The sequence below is a fragment of the Balaenoptera borealis genome (assembly GCF_965194805.1).
Source record: "Balaenoptera borealis genome assembly, chromosome: 13".
NCBI classification, from domain to species: Eukaryota; Metazoa; Chordata; class Mammalia; order Artiodactyla; family Balaenopteridae; genus Balaenoptera; species Balaenoptera borealis.
The window spans coordinates 8,856,844-8,878,713 of record NC_138870.1 but is presented as its reverse complement, the minus strand read 5'-3'; the positions used below and the strand labels follow the sequence as shown (position 1 = coordinate 8,878,713).

The 21,870-nt window shown below is 35.0% G+C and overlaps 2 protein-coding genes across 3 annotated transcripts in view; both read left to right on the top strand.

The window, feature by feature from the left end:
• Window positions 1-3,611: 3,611 nt before the first annotated feature.
• On the top strand, window positions 3,612-11,855 carry LOC309608784 (early activation antigen CD69-like). Its single transcript, XM_082349278.1, has 5 exons — window positions 3,612-3,692; window positions 7,422-7,544; window positions 8,639-8,838; window positions 9,198-9,301; window positions 10,328-11,855. Exons 1-5 carry the CDS (start codon window positions 3,629-3,631, stop codon window positions 10,437-10,439), a joined length of 603 nt encoding a protein of 200 aa, XP_082205404.1. The 5' UTR covers window positions 3,612-3,628; the 3' UTR covers window positions 10,440-11,855.
• A 3,779-nt stretch (window positions 11,856-15,634) lies between these two features.
• Window positions 15,635-21,870, top strand: part of LOC309608770 (killer cell lectin-like receptor subfamily B member 1B allele A) — a 32,176-nt gene continuing 25,940 nt past the window's right edge. For both annotated transcript variants that reach the window (XM_082349250.1, XM_082349248.1), the window contains exon 1: window positions 15,635-19,658. In XM_082349250.1, the coding sequence (XP_082205376.1) occupies window positions 19,530-19,658 (129 nt within the window). In that variant the 5' untranslated portion in view covers window positions 15,635-19,529. The remainder of the gene's footprint in view (window positions 19,659-21,870) is intronic.

Here is a 21,870-nt window from a genome sequence, read left to right as displayed (position 1 = left end):
ATATTATACATTTATTATTACATATATTATACATTAATATATAAATATATATGTATGTGTTTGTATATATAGACATATGTAAATATATATATATATAATATCCATTCACCTGATTATGGCTGTGGAAGCAAGAAAACTTGAACACATAAACAAGTGTTTTAGTGTCACGAAAGCTGTTAAAGTTGGTTGTAGGAGACTGCAGCTTCCTCTGTCTGTCTGTACCCTAGACAGACAAGAGTCCCATTACATCATATCAGCAGTTATGCTGAGACTGCTCAGTTATTATCTGTTAACATCTTACATGAAATGAGGAACTTTTCTTTCTCGTGACCTGAATCAAACTGTTATTCCTTTACTTATTGTTAAATACCTAATCTACACAAACACTGTGGTAGAAAATTAATTTTCTCACTTATGATGTTTTCTTCACGAAAACTTTATAAGTTGGATGCTGATACTTTCACTGTACACATAACGAAGCCAAAATCCAGTGAAATTGTATAACTTTCCCAAATCTGCATAGCTAACAAATGCTTGAGTTGATATTCACATACATTATTTCATGTATATATCCAACAAATATTCGTTGAACTCCTTCTATGTTCTAAGCCTTATTATAAGTACAAGTTATTCATTGTTGTATAAGACAGCCATGTCCGTGCTCTTAAAGACCTTACTTTCCAGTAAGGGAAGTAAATATTAATAATTATTACCTTAAAAACTATATATATATTTATATACAAATGAACTACAAAGTCTCAGATGATATTATGTTCTATAAAATAAAAGAGTGAGGTAATAAGTCATGACTAATGGGAGATAATTTGTGCAGGTGGTCATGGAAGGTCTTATTGAGTAGGTAACATGTAAGGTAGATATAAATGAGAAGAAAGACTTAGCCATGAAAAATCTGAGATCAGAGGGAATAAGAGCAAGAGCACAGCTTATAAAATGAAAATAAGCTCAGCTTTTTCGAGGAACAGAGTGAAAGTCAACATAGCTGGCCTATAAGAAGTAAGAGGGAACATTGTGGGAGATAACTAACTATCTGTAAAAACTACACTATTTTGCGTGCCTGTTAGCCTGCTAATTGTTCTGAAACATTCAAACTTCGCAGGGAGTCCGTGTCCAGCTAAGAAAATTAGAGTTTCACACTTATATGGGAATCATCAGAGGGGAAAACGTACATTGGAAAATGGTATAACTGGACCATGGTTTTTATGTCAGTCCAATAAGCTGTTGAAACACCCTGCTTTGCACTGGAAGAGACACATAGCAAAAGTTATCAGTGTGGGTAAGTATGTATTCTTTCCTTCTCTTTATATCCCATGGACTTGGAAGATTGCAGATTTATATATATATATATATATATATATATATATATATATATATATATATATATATAATCTCATGCATTCGTCACAACGCGCTGTGTGTAATTAGTGTCAAAGTGTGGACATTAACCCAGATTCCCAACTCTAGGAGATGAAATAAACATTTAAACAATTGAAGTTTCTTTAACCCAAAGAAATTAGTAAAAACATCAGCTATTCCCTTAAGTACCAAACTTCACTTCCCCTTTGTCATTCATCAGCAGTACTCAAGTATGCCCTTGCAACCCACTGGCAATGTAAAGGCATTCATTTCTCAACACTACTATCCCACTAACCTCCCTGAGCAGCTCTCTATATTTTGGAACTTTCATGTTTTTTATACATACTCTTTCATTAACTCATATTTATTTATTCACAAATTCAACAAGTATGTACTGAGTACATACTAGGTTCCAGTTACTATGTCAGATGTTAGAGTCACAGAAGGGACAAGTCAGAAAAAGTCTTTACCCCCAAGCAGCTTACAGTCTGGTAAAGAAAGTGGATGATAAACAATAATGTAATGTCAGATCTTGACAAGTGACATAGAGAAAGATAAAGTCATGTGGAGTCATAGAGTAGGAGGTTCTATTTTACATAGAGAAGGCAAGTGAAGACCTCTCTGGGTAAATGATAGTTGAACAGTGAGTGAACTGAATTAAATGGAGGGCAAAACATGCAACTAGATGGAGGAAGAAACTTTTAGAGAAAATGCATGAACCTGTAGTGGGAGGATGCTTGACATTTTTGTGGAACAGCAAAGCCGTGACTATCGGAGAGGGCAGTGGCTATGGTAGGAGAGGTAGTCAGGGGCCAGATCATGGATAAAGCAAAGTCTTCTCAAATACACAAGAAGGTCTTTGGATTGTACGGTAATTTTGATAAGAAGCTGTGTCGAGTGGGAGAAGTGAAGAAGTGAACTTCTTACCAAAATGATATTACTTAATTATAGAACAACCCCTCTAGCTGCTATGTGGAAAACATACTAGGAACTGAGTGAAAAATAAAGAAGAACATAGAGAGTTTTAGGACCAACGTGTACCTCTTCATGTCTTAGGTAAACAAATAAATATGATGGTCTGACTAGCTTACAGTAGATGGTAATTTTCTACCCTCTTAACCATAACATTTTCACAAAGGCTTTATTCTGAAAACAGAATATCTGTACTCTAAAGTCATATTAATGATAAAATTTGAGGGCACTAAGATTATTAACCAGAGTGATATTTTTATCCCCTCCTTAAATCACTAGACACAGATATTCTGCATTCATTTTGTGTTGACCTTAATAACTTATCTGGATGATACTGATACTATGGCAATATATTTTTATAACAATCATTCTCAAATATCCAAAGTGTCAGAGATATATGAAAATAATAATCTAGCAGATTGGAGAAAATTAGAATAAGATATTACTGAGGGGAAAAATAGGGCAGTCTAAATGACAGTAAAATATGACATGAAAATTAACAGGAGATAAATGAAACAGATCATTTAAGATAAACAACTTTAGAACACAGAAAGGAAGTTCTAGCCACAAGGTTTCTATTTCCTCCATTAAACCAGCTACTTACTAAATGATACCTTGAAAAACTAGTCCCCAGGGAAGAATCGAATGACACATTTCTGAAAGCCGGTTTATAGCTTGCTAAGTTAAACTCTTCCAGACTGGAGAAAGATCCATGAGAATAGAGATGGTAACTTTCTTATTCAACAATAAATCCTCTAACCCCAAACGGTGTCAGGTTCATAGTAGATGTTCAATAAAATAATAGTTGTTAAGTATATGATTATATGAATGAATGGGATTCCAGGGAAATATTACTCCCCACATTATTTCCATCTCAAAGATAGGAATCCCTAACTTTTAATTCTTTGCTTAGATATTCTGTTTCCTAAATTATTTGTTTTCTACAAATTTAAGAAAGGATAGCTCAGATTCTGGGAAAGTCTCGCTTGTCTCTTCAGGCTGCACCTACAGTTGTGAGAAAGCACATTTCAGACAGCAGGGAAAACCCGTAGCTCACCACAACACCACATTGTAAACTGTTTGGGCCACTAGACCATGAATTAAAGAGGACAGGAGTAGCTGAACGATCCGGAGGTGAGAGGAAGCGGGTGGAGACAACGTAACTGAATATAAAGGCTGAGATATCTCAGAGACTCAGAGACTGAACAAGAGCTCCAGCAAAGACTTGCACTACAGACTGGCTTGACCTGGGATTAACCAAGGGATCGTGACGAGGATAAAGATGAATTCTGAAGATTGTTCTGCAACAGAGACCAGCTCCTTGCATCTGAAAAGAAGACAACAAAGTAAGTCAGGTCTTACTCCTTATATACTGGTAGCATCTATCAATATATCTATATTTATTTCTATCTACCTACCTATCTATCTATGGTATATAATGGTAGTTAGGGGGGAAATGAAGCTTGTCTTTTGAAGAACTTGGTTACATTCTATTTCAGTTGGGATAAAGGAGAAAATGGGGAAGAAGTAAATATTTCTTTTTCTATGAGAAGACAAAATAGAAACTTGAGAGGAAATCACAAGGGTGAATTTCAGAAGCTCTCTAAAGGTTTGTTTCTTTGTTTTAGTTTATATCATCTCAATTTTTCAGATTTAATTAGAAATCTCACTGCCCTAGCCCAGTGAACTGTCCATCATTTTCCCATATCCATCCTCTAGGAAACACTGCCTCTCTTTATGGAAAACTCTGTTTTCCACATAAACAATTACATTCTTGATTGCCTTTACCTTGTACCATTTTGTGCTTTCTGTGTGTGCCTTATCTTGTGTTCTCAAGACAGCATCTTCCAGTTGCTGGGAACACAGGTTTCTAATTTTTGAGAGAATATCCATATAAACATCTGAACATTTACAGTGTCCAATGGTAATTTATTAGGAGAAAGTCATGAAAGAATTCTTGAAAATGAAATCATCTATATTCTTTATGGGACTCTTTTCCTCCATTTCGCTCTTCTATTTCACCCTTCTAATCGTGGGCTTCAAATTCTACATGAATCAGATATTTTTCTTCCTTTCTTTTATTTTTCTTCAAAATATGATCATCTTTGCTATGTACTTTTTCTTCTTTTCTATTTGTCTATTCTGTCCTCAGACCTTTCTATTTTCTATTACCAGGATTTTCCCATTGTTTTACAAAAATTTGTTTTGGTGAGGTTTTCTTGATTTGTTTCATTTATCTCTCTCTTCCTCTCTAATTAATGAGGTGCCCAAAACACTAGCATGTAGGAACTAGAGTTTACTTGTAAGCAAATCTAACCAGTACCAAAGAATGTGTTATGAACAGCAGAGCTAAAAACATCTAGAGGAAGGGATTGTTTTCTGAGTATGGGTCTACTAGAGTGGTTTGCTTTAGAAAAGCATTCATTACCTCTGATAAACCCATCTTTCACTTAAGGACACAAAATCAAGTGTGGATAGCAAGTACAAGCCACACAAATTTTTTGGTAACCAGATAGCCATAACCTGATGGCTCAGCTGAGCTGCCCAAAAGAAAAAATATATTTAAGAATAAAACCACTCAATAAACAGCATAGTTGAAAGAAGAAGGAACCATTGTAGTAATTCTTAACTATTCCTGAGATCATTCCAATTTTCTGTTGAATAGTTAATTTATGAATGTTTAGACTACGCTGCTATTTGTACTTGCTTTGTTAGTATAAACAATCATTGAGCACCACCCTTGGTGATTCAATATGTACTAGTGGATTTCTTTTCAATTTCTCCATTAATGGGCAGGGCTTGTAATCAGAGCGGAAGTATGCTTTTAAGGGAGTGTTTTGTTACCTAGGTGATAAGTCAAACTGTGAGTAACAATAGCCCTCACTAATGGATATAAAGTACAGTCTGAGAATCATCTCCATAGCTTACCCACTGGATAAGCCAATAGAGTGAGTCCACTGGATGAGCCAATGGGCTCTGGCATGCATGAGTTATTTGGATGTGTTGGTACTTGCTGAGGAGCCAGAGCTGTCCCTGCATTGAGTTTGAACCCCATGATTGAGTCTCACATGGTAAGAAGTGAAACTACACAGAGAGTTCTGAACTTGCTACCCTAGCTACAAAAGGCTACTTCCGGTGACAGTTGCATGCTGGTGAAAAAAGGAAGGTTTGCTTTAAGAAGCTGAGAGAAATAGAACCAGATAGGAGTGAAGTAAAGTCTTCTCTTGCAAAACCTGAATGCAGATCTATGCTGGGAAAAACAATCCTCAGAAGAAGCAACAGTTGATGCTGACATCCATTACATAGCAAAATTACTGTGAAAGAAAGCAGCATCTCTTTGCCTAGTTTAACATTAAAGAAATGCTTTAAGGAAAAAAAATACGTGAATTTCAAGGTGTGTCTGTATAGACATCCTTTTAATTATGAAAGCCACCCATACTGAAAAATAGGATATTTTTGCATATTGAGACTATTTTTCATGGTAAGTTTTAATATCATTCAAGTAGTTATTTTACATTTCAGTTTTTGAGAGCATAATAGGAATCTGTATATTTCTTGTGAGGCCGAATTTTTAAAATTCCTGATAGCTCATCCTAGCAAAAATCAAATTCAAACTCTGAGTCACAAAATTCCCCTCTCTCCTTTCTCAATTATTTATTTCTAATCTAGAACAGATATCCTTCTAGCTTTGTTGTTGGTGGTGGAGGGTTTTTTTTGGTAACTAAGAATCATCATTCACATCATATTCATATTCTAAATCCTTCCACAAAAATATTTCTCATTGATGAAATGAAACTTTTACTTGGTTTTAGCATTATACAAAGGATAAATGAAAAAACTGATTTCCACCCAATATTTAGTCTACAGTACTGTTAAATTTCCTCTATTATTTTAACTTCTCTTGGAAAATTCAAGCAAACATCTTATTTTTCACTCACCTATTATTTTTAAATGAGGTAAAATTGACATACAGTGTATGCACAGATCATACATATACAGTTTAATGAGATATACCTACAACTCCAATCAACATTTGACATTTTCCATCACCCCAGAAAGTTTCCCTGTGTTCCTTTCCAGTCAAATTAATTTTCCAACACATAAAAGCAATCACTTTTCTCATTTCTATCATCAAGTTTAGTTCAGCTATTCCTGAATGTCATATAAATGAATATATACAGTATATAATTGTGGCTGGATTTTTTGCGCTCAACATTTTTTTTGCAATTCATCCATTTTGTTGCATGCATCAGTTGTTCCATTTTTTAAATTTCTGAGTAGAATTTCTTGTATGGGTATACCATAATTTGTTTATCCATTTTCCTGTTGATGGATACTTGGTTTATTCCTAGGATTTGGCTGTTAAGAATATAGTTGCTCTGAACATTCTTATATAAAACATTTTGAAGATGTATTTTCATTTTTCTTGAGAAAATAATAGGAGTAGAATTTCTGGATCATAGGATAAGTGTATATTTAATTATGTAAGAAATAGTTTTCCAAAGTATTTTTTTCCATTCTATTCTCCCATTCAGTAATATATGGAAATTTCAATGCTTCACATCTACCAAATTCACAAAAATGTACCATCCATCCTTTTTTTAAATTTGTAGTCATTCCAGTTGTATATATTTTTATATCAATTCAACATTTTTTATTATATCACCCACATTTATACCATCTCCCTTAAACAGTAACTACAGAGAAGTTAAGGGATTGTACATAGGATGTTCTTTTTATATGTCCTCTAGGGTAATCAGGTATTTACTAAATGTTCTTATTGTGATTAAAACAATACAATTATGATATATTTAGAATTTTCATAGCTACTGAGTACATATTTGGGGGGAGATATTTTATGATATCATTATTGTGACTGGATTGTTTTCTTTCTAGCCAAAAATAAACTATCCAAATTCACTCAACACTTGAAGGAAATTAACTTATAAATTTCATATAAGAAGATGGGGAGACATATAGCTATTTTTTTATTTTAAATGCCTCAAGAGAAAATCAAATGTCTCTTTCTTACTTCTATAGCCTTCTTGAATTCATCATCTACTTTCTCTCTTCAGATAATGCCACCAGGCCTCATTTTGCGGCATATCATGAAGGGTCCATTCAAGTTCCCATCCCATGTGCTGTAGTGAACGTGGTCTTCATCACCACTCTAATCATAGCTCTCGTTGCTTTATCAGGTGGGTCTGCACTTTATGAATTCATCAAAAGTTCTGATTAATTTAGGACAATCTCATTTTTCATACATGGCCAATTTCCTAGGAAATGCTAAATATGATTCCACATTCCTTGAATAATTGATGCAATACTTTTTTTTAGTTTTCTAGTGCTTTAGAAATATTAAAAGTGCTTATGATTTATACAATACTGTGGGAGAAAATTACATGTGAGCAGATGTTTAAATCTGGAATAAAAGGGGCCAATTTAGAGTCTAAATATATAGACGTTTAACTGGAAAAATGTGGGCTGCACATTCATTGTTGATGAAAAAAATAATATCTAAGCCATAGATTAATCAGGAATTGGTCAGTCTCTTATCTCAAAAGCCACAGAATATATATATAGATATAGAATATATCTAGAAGCTCCCAGAGAGTCAGTTGTGTTATGGTATTCGAAACATACAGCTATACCAAGATACATTTGTGTTTTATACAAACATGAAATTTTACAGTTTTATGATACATCCCCAGCCATAAATTTTCCTGTATTCTGAATTGCTCCTCTACAAAGTATTCTCTCCTCTACCTTCCAATATAGGTCTGTATATACTACATCTTCAAATTCTTCCCCATCTGCATTCAGATGCAAAACCTTACTTGGAATTTTAATGTATTTTAGCCTTTCTAGTCCAAAGACTATTTTCAAGATTTTTAAATTTACCCTCCACTTTCTGACCAAAGTGACTCCCTCTTATTTCTTATACCGAGTACAATGATGATTAGGCACAATGAGAGATCAGATAAAGTGAGAAACTGCCTTCTTCTTACTCTTTCCAGAATTCACCTTCCTTTTTTATAATTTTAAATGGAGTATAATCTATAAAAATTTTGAATCACCATGTTGTACACCTGAAACTAATATAACATCGTACGTCAACTATACTTCAATAAAATTTTTTTTTTAAAAGAATTCTTTAAAAAAAAAAAGAATTCACCTTCTTTCCTCTCTTCATTTATCACCTAGCACAGCACAGCATCCCCTGAACTAGTTTTGCACACTGTGGGTATTTGGTTTCTTGTGCTACTAAAACAAACCCTTTTCCTGTTCACAGTGGGCCAGTACAACTGTCCAGGCCAATATATGTCCTCGGTGTCACCAAACACCCATGTTTCTTCATGCTCAGATGATTGGATAGTGTACCAGGGGAAATGCTACCTTATTTCCAAGAAAACAAGGAACTGGACCTTGGCCCAAAACTTTTGCTCCAAACATGGTGCCACTCTTGCTGTCATTGATTCTGAAGAGGACATGGTAAGATAGTATTCAAAAACAATTCCATAAGATATTGCTATTCTATTTTATATAGCTAATCTGTGGTTTCCTTTTGTTTCCTTCTAAGGGAAGACATTGTATCTGTCTCCCACCCAGGAAAATTTAGTCACAGAAAGCCACATGATCAGTCTGAGGTCAAAATGAGAGTTCAATTTAGTCTTTAAATGTGATTTGTTTAGCCTCAAAGGCCAGAAATCCACATGAGCTGAACCTATGTAGAACTAGTAAATAATCAGCTTAGCTATCATGCCTACGAGTTGCAGATTTGAGAAACAAGATTTATTCATACTTATCAGGAGGGGTGGTTTAACATACAGTTCCTTTGTGCTTTCTTCAAGATCTTTTTAAAACAACATGTGGGTAGAACTGAACACTGGATTGGGCTGAAAAATGAAGCCGACCAGATGTGGAAATGGTCAAATGGCAAAAAATTTAATAACTGGTGAGTTTCAAGATATCTCTTTATCCTCCCCAGGATGGCAGTTCAAGGGAACCACTTTCCTTTTTTCCTTTAGAAGTACTGTTCTATATGAAGGTTGAGCTCTTTATAAGCAGAACTTTAACAATCTCTTTTGTATGCTATACAGACTTCTTTAAAGAAGGGCTTTAATATTATCATTTTTTTCTTTTTATCTGCTTGGAATTCATACGATAAATGCTTCTAGTAATTTGATCTCAGCAAATTCGAGTGGAATAAGACTCAGAAATATTCCAGGTATAAATATAATGATGGGAAAATAATCCAACATTTCCAATCTCATATTTATATTTTATTGACAAGCTAGTAATTCCCTTTTTGCTTTCCCAGTTCTCATCTCCACAGGGATAAAGAACAATATTTTCAATACCTAATTAGAGGCTTCTATGGATCTGAGAGAAAACCTGCCCCAGAATTAAAGATGCTGACTTTATTTCCATTAACTGTACATTTTAAAGTTTGAAGGACATTGTATAAGTTTAGTGTTAATCTTTGTCATCTGAAAACTCAGACTTGAATTTCTAGCTCCCTAAATAGTTTTATGAAAATTAAAGATACAGAAAATTAGTTTAAATCTCTAGAAAAGGAATCCTTGGTATGTATCACACCCACAAATGGGCACCAGTGACTGTTACCCTCTAAAACTGTATGTGCTAGTATACATGATTGTTGAATGTTTATACTTTCTGGGAATGGTTTGTGAACTCAGAAATGAACGAGTCACTCCTGTGGTGATACAGCAACCAAACAAGTGGAGCCCTCTACTCTTAATTTTGGATCTTCTCTCCACATACTATTCTTTTGGATCTTTGTCTACTGTCTCTGCAGATTACTCTGTGATCATTTGACTGGCACACTTGCCTCGTGCATTCCTACTAAGAAAAAACAAAAAAGCAGAAACCACCACCTCCACCACCACAAAGTTGATTCTCCTGTAACTGAACGGAAATGATAAACTGAAAATAATTCTGGTTTCTTTATTGTTGACAGGTTCAACCTTACAGGATCTGAGAACTATTGTGCATTTCTGAACAGCACAGAGGTCAGCAGCACAGAATGTGAAAAGAATTTACACTGGATATGTAGCAAACCCTCCAAATAAAGAGGAATCATATTTGCTGATATACTATTCTATCATGGAACTCAAGGAAATGTGTGTTGATGAAATGGCGCTCTATGGTTAGAAGTTTCCCATAAAGACTTTGTGAAAAAAACTTTTTACTATTTTGGAAACTTTCTTCCAAACAAGACTGTGGAAAAAAGGGAGAAAATTTCCAGGAATATCTGCACCGTGGAATACTTCCAAGAGCTGAAAATGTTACAGGTTGACTGATAATTTTGTCCAAGCATGAGAAAAATGACTTCAAAGCTTTTGAATGCACTTTATAATTTTTTAATTCAGAAATAATAAGGTAACTAAGTTTAGAGTTATTATTTATTGTTGAATGACTGTGAACGATGTGTGCCCTTCACGCATTTGCACTGTATGAAGGAATTAGATAGTAGTATTAAAAACTGAATGTAAACAAAGGAAATTTTAACTGGCAACAGAGATATTTAGTCTAAATGCATTTTTTTTGAACTCAGAGGACATATATAAATGGGCAAATGCTTATGAAATGAAGCTTTGTAATGTTTCTCTCTTTTTAAAGAAGTTTGTCAAGTTACTTTGTCATTTGCCCCCCAAAGAATGGGGTGATCGTATTTTTTTTTTCACTTCTTCAGCATAGACTTGTCTTTTTCAATGGTACATAATTTATTGCCTTATACACAGTGTTTTACAGAGATAAGGACAAAAACAAAGAATATGAGGAATATTTGTAAAACAGATAAAAGTGTTGGAAAATGTGCAATATGTGACGTGGCAAATCTCTATCAGGAAAAAGTCTGTATTGTTCAAATCTGGAATAATACTAGTCTTATCTGATTATAACCTTGTGCCTTTCCTGATCTATTCTCCTTTCCTGATCTATTCTATCATGTGCAATACTTCATGTGAAGTATTTTCTAAGTGCAATATGTGTGTTTGTTTGTCTTTTGTATCCAGTGCAATTATAACCTGCTTTTATGTATGTTAAAATAAAAGTAGAATAAACAAAATGGTTTCTAAAAAGTGGTCATTCCTTCAAAATATATTAAAACATATCTCATGCTAGAAAGGAAGAAACAGAATACTGTAACATTTTTTCAAAGACATTTCTATTGTAAAACCTTAGATTTATAACATGGTTTGTAATTTGTAAGTTGTTTCCATGTGTGTTTTCAAAGGGCTGTATCTACTTTTCTGTAAACAGCCAAAGGTCAGTAAATATTCTAATTGACTTTAGAGGAATTTATGTCATTTAAAAATATTTGACTCTATCACTTTCTTTCTTTTATTGTTTATCACCCTGAAGAGGCACAGAGAAATTTGGAGACGTCTAAAGTCACTTTGAAAGGATTTATTTATAAGCTCGTCCTCTCTCCAAAAGAGAGGATAATTCATCCTCATAACTGATGTTCTGAAAGCATCTTGTTCATTTCTTTTTTTTTTTTTTTAAAACATCTTTATTGAAGTATAATTGCCTTACAATGGTGTGTTAGCTTCTGCTTTATACCAAAGTGAATCAGTTATACATATACAATATGTTCCCATTTCTCTTCCCTCTTGCATCTCCCTCCCTCCCACCCTCCCCATCCCACCCCTCTAGGTGGTCACAAAGCACCGAGCTGATCTCCCTGTGCTATGCGGCTGCTTCCCACTAGTTATCTATTTTACATTTGGTAGTGTATATATGTCCATGACACTCTCTTACCCTGTCACATCTCACCCCACCCCCTCCCCATATCCTCCAGTCCATCTTGTTCATTTCTGAAATGCTATATTTGTAGCTATTTACATAAAATAATTCATTCAATAGAAATAAGGCACTACATAATCTTCATGAGATATTTCAATCAGGAAAAATAATACTACCTTCAAAATTGTTTTATGAATGTATTTCACAATATTCTCCTTCTCTGAAAGTTGGAAATGTATGCTATATGTAGTATCTTTAAACTGTTGTCACTAGTATGGCATATTGAAAAGAAATCTGGATTCCAGACACTGCTTAGCGATAAATAATATAGAGTTTCTTAATCTCAGTGTCCTTCAGTTCCTACAGGCTCCAAACTCTGATATCCTATCATTAATAACAACAATCTACTCCTGGGTCATGTTAGAAAGCAATGTCTTGGATCCATGCACTATGAAATGTGTACGGGAAAGTGTAGATGTTGAGAGCTGGAGTGAAAGAGAAATACTGTCCAAGTTTCATTTCTGCCTCTCTCTAGTTGACCAGCTGTTTTAGTTAGAATTAGGTAGAAATTTCATTAAAATTAGCTAGAAATTAAGCTAGTTAATACATGAAAATAGACTTAGAAGAGCATGTGGCTCACAGTGAACCCCAAAGATGTATTAAATTTTAGTGGTGATCATTATAAATGGGAACGCCATGCCCTCAAAGTAAGTATTAGCAAAAAGCAGCATTTCTACATGATGTGTCTATTTCTACGTAGCATTTTTTGAGGGTTTTTTTTTTTTTTTAATTATTCAGTGAGTGATTATTAAGCAACACTGTGGTGGACAGTAAAGTTAAAACACTAAGCAAATTTGGCATGAAAACTAGTCTTGGGGAATTTATGGTCTATTTGTAAAACAAACAGTAAAGTAAAGGGTTATATTATGGTGGTGATGGAGCCTTATAGCAGAGAATATGCAGGATGCTGTGGAAATATATCACAGATATCCTACTTTATTTGGTCCTGTATTCAAACTTTTAACTATCGCTTTTCTGTGTTTTATTTGGTTTTTCCAACATAATTTCAATTTCTTCCTCTGGAAAGGGGAATAATAGTTTACCTGCTTATCTCAGATGATTATAGGGATTCAATAAGTTTAAAAGTATTTTTAAAAGGATAAAAGCCATTGAAATGTCAGATCCTATAGTCAGTATTCAATTGATTCAAAGTTTTTATAATACTAATAGAGACATGATCTTTCTAAGCTTGTTTTCAATTTTCAAAATTTCGACTAGATTTTCACACATGAAAATCTATCATAAATGAGATTAAAATGCTAATAAAATTTCTAGAGAAAATATTGGAAAATAGATGACCAAAAAGACTGTTAGTGATCATATAAATTGGTTTAGTTCAACCTTTGGAAAACAGTTGAAAATACTTATAAAAAGCCTTAAAAATATTTATGTCTTTCCTTTGATGTGAACATTTTTTTTGGGGGGGTGGAACTTTAAAGAAATAATCTTGGCTGTTCAAGACATAACCACAAATATGTTTATCAAAGGGCCATTTTTAGTAGTGATAAATCAGAAGCCACTTAATGGTCCAAAACTGAGAATTAAATTAATTTACTGCACTATGAAATAATATGCTACCTTTGAAAAATAATAACTAAGAAGAATGTTTATGGATATGAGAAAATATACAAAGTATTATTGCTAAGTCAGTTAAAATACTTAATATATCCAATAAGATTTCATCCTGTTAAATATTGAATATTTATGTTTCATGTTTCTCTATGCTGACAGAAAAACTATAAAGGTAAGCACAATGGTTTTCCCCTGTGTAGTAGGAGTATGGATAATATTTATTTTCATCTCCATGTTTCTCTATAGTTTCAAAATATTTGATAATGAATAGCTATTTTACTCCTAAGTTTAAAAAACCCTTTATTTTAAATAAGCCTAAATATTGTAGCATTAAGGAAATAATTTCATTATTTAAACTACAACTCTACTTTCTGGTGACCAATTAAAACAGAGTTCCCCTGCTGAGTTTATGATTAACCTCTCTATCCAAAACTTTGTTCCTGTTCTTTTCATTGCCCCTACTCCCCTCAGGATTGAGGAGTACCAGAGAAAAGGGGGCACTGAAAGCAAGCAGGATCCTGTGGGGTCCTCCCAGGTACAAAATTCCCTCCATGTCCCCCATTTGTTGTTTGTAGAAAAAATGGCTTTAGTCTCCAAGGCCTTCCCCAAGTTCCAAAGAGCAGACTCAAGCAGTTAACGATTAGGACAATAGAGTCACAGGACCCCTAGTTCCTCCTGAAGGGATATAGATAATCTGATGCATGTCTTTGAGTTGTTCTGCAGAAACTAAGACCTCCACCCAGGTAGAGGATGGTGACCACATGCTGACCACAAGCACATAGACCCCAGACTGGTTGGAACCATAAGGTTGAGATTCCAGAAACATTACCCTGTTACCTCACCACCAAGCAATCAGAAGGTCCATGAGCTGACCACACATCCCAAACCCTCTCCCCTAACACTGTTTTCAAAAACCCTTGCCTGAAAGCGTAAAGAACTTCGGGTCTTTTTGAGCATTAGCTGCCTGTTCTCTTTACTTGGTGCCCTGCAAATAAACCTTTACTTTGCTGCAAACACCCCCGGTCAGAGTTTGGCTTTCTTTGCCTGCCATTGGCACACAAGCTCTTGCTCTGTAACACAATTACAAATATTAAAGGTAAGTTTGCTTCCAGAATCTCCCCTATGCTGAATTGTCTTGTTCCCCAAACACGGTGTGGCCATGTAAAAGCTGCAGTGTCATCTAGTGGCTGGATAAAATCACTGCAGTTTTGGTTTGGTCTGGTTTTGTCTGTTTTGTTGTTTCTTGGTCTAGAAGATATATTTAACCTGGGGACAATTGTAGCTCCTTTTTTTTTTTTCTATTAAAACACAGTTTAAAGTTTATGAGTAATATAATCAGGTTTCTGTGTTTCATTATAGAGACATTGCATCTAGTTTTTGCCCAACACACAGACCAAGCAAATGATTTGCACCACAGATAGTAATTCCTAACATGTATTTTTGTTCTGCTTTGGTTTGTTTTCCAGCTTTACTAAGGTATAATTTTTATACAAAAAAAACTGCACCTAATTAATGTATACAATTCGGTGGGTTTGGTCACACGTATACACTCGTGTTACCGTCACCACAATCCGGATAGTAAGCATACCCGTCACCTCCAAAATTTCCTTGGGTTTTGGGAGGTTTTTTTATTTGTTTGTGTTGTGTTTCAAGAACACAACATGTAAAAAAAGAACACACATGAAATCTAACCTCAATGAATTCAGTAAAGTTTCAGAATACAAAATCAACATACAAAAATCAGTTATATTTCTATACACCAACAACAAACTATCCAAAAAGGAAATTAAGGAAACAATCCCATTTACAATAGCACCAAAAAGAATAAAATACTTCATATACATATATATATACATATATATGTGTGTTATATATATATATATGTAAAATTGCCACCAACATATACAGAATGCACAAAATATAAATGTAGGGTCATTTTTACAAAGCAAACATCTATGAAACCTCTACCCAAAGAAGAAGCAGAAAGTTGCTAGCACCAAAGAAGATACCCTCCTGTCCTTTCTCAATCTCTATCATTTTCATCTCCCCCACAAATACAGAGATTCTTATTTTCCTGATCTCTAAAATTGACATTTGAGGTTTGCTCTTGAACCCTCTGTGAGTGGAATCATGTTGTATGCATTCCTCTGTGTCTAGTTTCCTTCAACATAATATCTTAAATTCAAACTCCAGGTCAACATTATGTGGGTGACTTTCATATGTGTAGCTGTAGTTAGTTACTTTTCTTGACTATATAGTGTTTTCTTGTGTGAATAGGGCATATTGATAGATATTTGGGTTGTTCCTGTTTGACTATTTCAAATAATGTTACTATTGATATTCTTGTACTTTTTCTTTAGATATATGTAAGTACTAATTTCTGTTGACTATATATCTGCATCATGTAGTGTGGGCATGTTCAATTATAATAGATAATTCTAAATAGATTTCCAAAGGAGTTTTATCAATTTGCATTCCCGTTGATGGTATATCATTTCCTGTAGCTCCATACACCTTGCCAAAATGTGGTAGTACAGTCTTTTACTTTTTAGCTGTTTTAGTGTGTGGATAAATGTATCTAATTGTATTAAATAGTTTAAACCATTTGCATTTCCTTTACCTTTGCATTTCCTTTGAACATTTTTCACAGGTGTATTATTCATATTATATTTTGTGTTGTGCCTTTTCAAATCTCTTGAATATTTTTCTTTCAGGCTTATTATTACTGACTTTATTATTATTGACATTATTATTGACATTATTATTGAGGAGATTTTCAGATAGATATAGATGATAGATGGATCAATATAGATGCTAGATGGATAGATATAGATGACAGATAGATAGATATAGATGATAGATGGATAGATAGATAGATAGAGACAAATAGATCCCTTTATCAATTACATGTGTTACAATGTCTTCCACTCTATAACTTGCCTTGTCATTCTGTTAACAGTTTCTTTTGAGGAACACAAGTCTCTGATTGTAAGGAAATGCAGTTTATGCATTTTTGTTTATTTTTGTACTTTTATCTTTTTAAAGAAATGTTTTCCTACCCTGAGGTTATGTGTTTTCCTGTTATCTTCTAGAAGCCTTATTGTTTCAGGACTAATTTACATTTGCATGTATAATCCATCTGGAATTACTTTTGTGTGTGTGTGGTGTGAGGTATGAGTCAAGTTCTACTTTTTCTCAAATGAATATCTAGTTGTGCCAGTATAATTTGACACATTGTCCTTTCTCCAGTGCTCTAGAGCCACTCTAGTCAAAAATCAAGTTTTTCTGTGTGCGTGGTTGTTTTCTATTCTGTTTCATTGATGTATTTGTCTATTCTGCCAAACCACATTGTCTTAATTACCATCACTTTATAATGAACCTTGATAGTTAGTGGAGCCACTTTTCCCACTCTGTTGTCCTTTATGGGTGTCTTGATTATTCTTGATTCTTTGTTTTTCCATATAAATTTTAAACTTGTTTTCACAATTTTCACAACAAACCTATTGAGATTTTAAGTGAGATTCAATGAATTGACAAACAAAGTTGGCAAAAATTGACATCTTTATTAAGTCTTTTACTCCATGCCATGATTTAATTCTCCATTAAATTCTTTAGTTTTAGTCTTGTTTAATTTCTATCTTTAATTTCTTTCTATATGTTATAGATTTTTGTATAGAACTCCTATATATCTCTTTAAACTTATTCCTAGGTATATTACGTATGTATATATACATGTATATATTACATGTGTCTATTACCATTGCAAATGGTGTCTGGTAGGTGAAGGGGAGCAGGATTTGTCACCTCAAAATATGTCTCTTTGGCTTAAGGATCATATTATGCTGATTATTTAAAAATAAATAAAAAACAGCATTCACAGGTAAAGCTCTGAAAACTGAATAGAAGTTACCCTTTTGTAAGAGACATTTACATTTATAAGAGAAATCTCCATTTGTAAAAGTGTCTCCCTTTCTGTACAGGAAGAGAAGGGACCCTAAATGTCTAGAAAATCTTAGTGGAGAAGGCAACAACTTAAATTTGTGTAACAACCTTACCCTTGTTTACTGTGCTTTTCCTGGTGGTCTCCATACCTGGCCGCCCTCTCCCTCCCCAACATCTTCTTTTGTCTTTACCTGGAAATATTATTTAAGGTTATGGTTTGGATCACTTTGAGGAGTTACTTGGTTTTCCTGATTCTCTCCCACATACACAGGAGGTATGCATGTTATTAAACTTCTGCTTGCTTTTCTCCCATTAATCTGCCTTTTATTACAGGAGGTGTCTCAGCCAAGAACCTAGAAGGGTAGAGGGAAAATTATTTTTCCTCCCCCACATAGACAAGATAGTCGCCCCAAAAGATTCACGACTTGGAAAATGTGAATATGTAACATTACATGGAAAGAAATTCAGATGGAATTAATGTTACCAACTTTCAGATAGATTCTCCTAAATTTTCCAGGTAGTCCCAAACTAATTACAAAACATACCTTGAAGTTTTACTGTGCCTTGCTTTATTGCATTTTTCACAAATTGAGGGTTTGTGGCAACCCTGCATCAAACAAACCTATCGGTGCCATTTTTCCAACAGCATTTTCTTGCTTCGCATCTTTGTTATCACTTTTTGGTAATTCTCGAAATATTTCATTATATTATGGTGACCTGGGATCAGTGATCTCTGGTGTTACTACTGCAAAAAGATTATGACTCATTGATGCCTCAGATCGTTCCCGGTGAATTTAAGATTCTTGCCTTGTCATGAAAGAATTCGGAGACAAAGCAGGGAGGTTAAGAAAGTAAAGTGATTATTTACTTACGCAGGAATACGCTCTCACTGGGAGAGGGAGCAGACAGGTGAGAAGCTGCTACCCTGGGTCTCTTTGGCAAGCCAGTCATGAGGGGCTTACAAATGAAGGAGCGGAATATTCACTGCGGAAGGAGGAGTTTGGGGGTCTTATTCCCTGATTTTCATCCCAGGTCCTTCTTCCTGAGGGCAGGAGGGATTTTTGTCCTTCTTTAGCTTAGACCAGAAGTGTCATGACGTCAGTGCATGATGGGTACTTCTTATCTGCAAGGCTAATTCTATTGTAATGAGAGCAAATGAGCAACAGGTTACATTCGGATGCAGGAGATTCCCACTTTTCTCACCTTTCTTTGTCTGCTTCCAGGACACTTACCACCCAGAATGTGTGGCTTCCTTTCAGTCTGGAGGTTCTTGCTTTTCTTTGTCTACACATGGACCCCCGCTGTTTACAAGATGCGTGATTTCCTGCCACCTGCCCCCTGCCCCATTTCTCTGCTCACATCTAGCTACCTGCCTGCTGCAACAAGATGATGGTTAGCATTTTTTAGCAATAAAGTATTTTTAAATTAAGGTATGTTTGTTGATTTCTTAGACATCATTTCCATTGCTCACTTAATAGACTACAGTATAGTCTAAACATATATTTTATATGCACTAGGAAACAAAAAATCTGTGACTCACTTTATTGTGATATTCCCTTTATTGTGGTGGTCTGGAACCAAACTGAGGCAGGAGGTAGATGGGCCCCAGGCTGAACAACCGGAGTCCGTCCCCTGTCGACAGATACTCCAAAAGAGCAGGAGCGAGGAGAAGCTGAGCCCTGCCCAGATAAGAGATAAAAGACCACATATTCCTCATGCGCAAAGTCAAGGAGACCTTCCTGACTACACATGCGCAGAAAGGCCCCTTGAAGATCAAAAAGGGAGGGGGCGCCACCTCCTAGTAAGGCCTCTTCACTAGAATCCATCTTGGCTAAGAGATGTGTGCACACATACGGGAGGACCCTGAGACAAACCAAATACGGACCCAGAACCAGGTGAAGCAAGATGATTGGCCAAAGGAAACCCAGAAGAAATGCCCCATAAAAGTGATTCAAACTACCACGAGGGTACGAATCTCTCTCTGAGCCCACCCGTGTGTCTATCCACACGTACTCTTTTTCTTCCTAATAAACACTTTACTTGTTTCACTACTTTGCATCGCTATGTGGAAATTCATTTCTACACAGCAGACAGTACAGGGCCTTGGCATTGGCCACTGGTCCCTGGTGGTCTTGTGGCTAGGGTTTCAGCACTCTCACTGCCGAGGACTGACTTCAATCTCTGGCTGGGAACAGAAACCCTGCTTCAAGCCGCTGCAGGCCGAGGCCACCGGAATAAGGACCTGCAATATCTCTGAGGTTTGCCTATATATGAGCCTTTAAAATCAGAGAAATTTCTCTAGCTAGAGTTACCGAAAAAGAGGTCAAAGAAATTAGAAGCATTTTTGCTGGCTTGAAGATGGAGCAGGCAGCAGGATAAAGAAGGCTGTTAGCCTTAAGAAGATGAGAGAGACTGACAGCCAGTAAGTGAGGACTCAGACACTTCAGCCAGAGAAACTGGCATTTCCAACGACTTGCACAAGCTTAGAAGTGATTCTTTCCGAGGTCCTCCACAAGGAAAGGAGGCCCTGCTGAAACCTTGATTTTTGCCCTCATAGACCCTAAGCAGAGAACTAACCGAGTCACACTGAGCCTGAACTTCTGAGCTACAGAAACAGCAAGATAAGAAATATGTGCTGTTTTAAGATGACGGATTTGTAGTAATTTGTTATGACACCAAGAGAAAACTAATACAAAGTATTTTTAAATTTTCATTTTCAGCTAGTTTCTGCTGAATAAAAATACAATTGATTTTTTATATTGATTTTGCTTCCAGGGGCCTTCTCAACTCACTTATTAATTTTAATAATTTATCAGTAGATTCCCTTGGATTTTCTATAAGCAGAATTGTATCTACGGCTGATATGTGCTATGATTTTTCCTTTCAAATCTTTATAACTTTGTATTTGCTAAGGCCACCAGTAATGATGTTAAATAGACGTGATGATCATGAACATTTTGTCTGGTTCTCGATCTCAGAGGGAAAGTTTTCAACATTTTACCTTTAACATAATGTTTACTGTAGTTTTCTTTGCTTGTTTTGTTCTTTTTTCTTTTTTTTTTTTTTTGGTGGTGGTGGGGATACATATTATCATATTAAGAAAAATCTCTTCTATTTCTTCTGAGATCTTAATTTTAATTGTTATAGTCTTTAGTTCTAGAATTTCCATTTTCATCTTTTTTTAATAATTTCCAAGTTTCAGCCTAAATTCTAATATATGTATTTTATTTCCTTGAGCTCATTTTAAATAAGTTATTATTTCAAAATATTTATATTTAGTTTTAAAATATAAAAAATGTATATTTTAGAAATTATATATATATAAATCTAATTTTCTTTAAATTATATTTGAACGTTCTTATGTCAAAGTCTGTGTCTCACTTTGCACTTTTGGGAGCCCTTGAAGGTCTTTAACAGCTGTCTATTATTTCTATGTGTTATTTTTCATGTTGCCTTATTTACTCAAATACCCATTTTTTTGTCGTTGTTGTTGAGGGCTAGATCTTGTTTGTGAAACATGGTAATAACTGTCTGAGAACTGAAATAAGGTTATATTATTTGACCAAGTTGGACTTAATGTTCCTCTCACTGTAACTAAATCTTAGGTTTCTTCCTGACTACAGGCTCCTGACCTCCCTTTTCTTAGAGCATTTACTTGAAAAAACTTGTAATTGAAAATTCTTTCCCTGTCCCTTTGAGATGTAAATCTTCTTCTGGCCTCTTGCCAGTTTGACGGCCCAGAAATGTTTTTCTCAAGGACTTGTGAGCCATCCCTTCGAAATGTAATCACCAAGGAGAGAGCACCCCTACCTTCCAGTCTCTGCAGGAGGGTAGTGACCTAAACTAAGAGCAAAATACCAATGAGCAAATGAGCACCAATTAGCAAATACAAATGGCCTAAGCACATTGACCAGCTCCCCTAACATCATTCAGCACCTTCTGACCCCAGCACTTGAAAATCTTCTTGCCGTTTGTTTCAACAGAATTGACCTCAATTTCTTCACTTATTGCAATAGTCTTGAATAAAGTCTTCCTCTCCTGTTCAACTTATTCAGTACAATTTTTCTTTGATATCTTGCAGAAGTTAAATTTGCTTCCAGCAAATCATCGCGGTCACTAACAATCTGGGATCACTTCCTTTAACTCTTTAGAGACTGAAGGAATTTGAAGTTGAGCTCC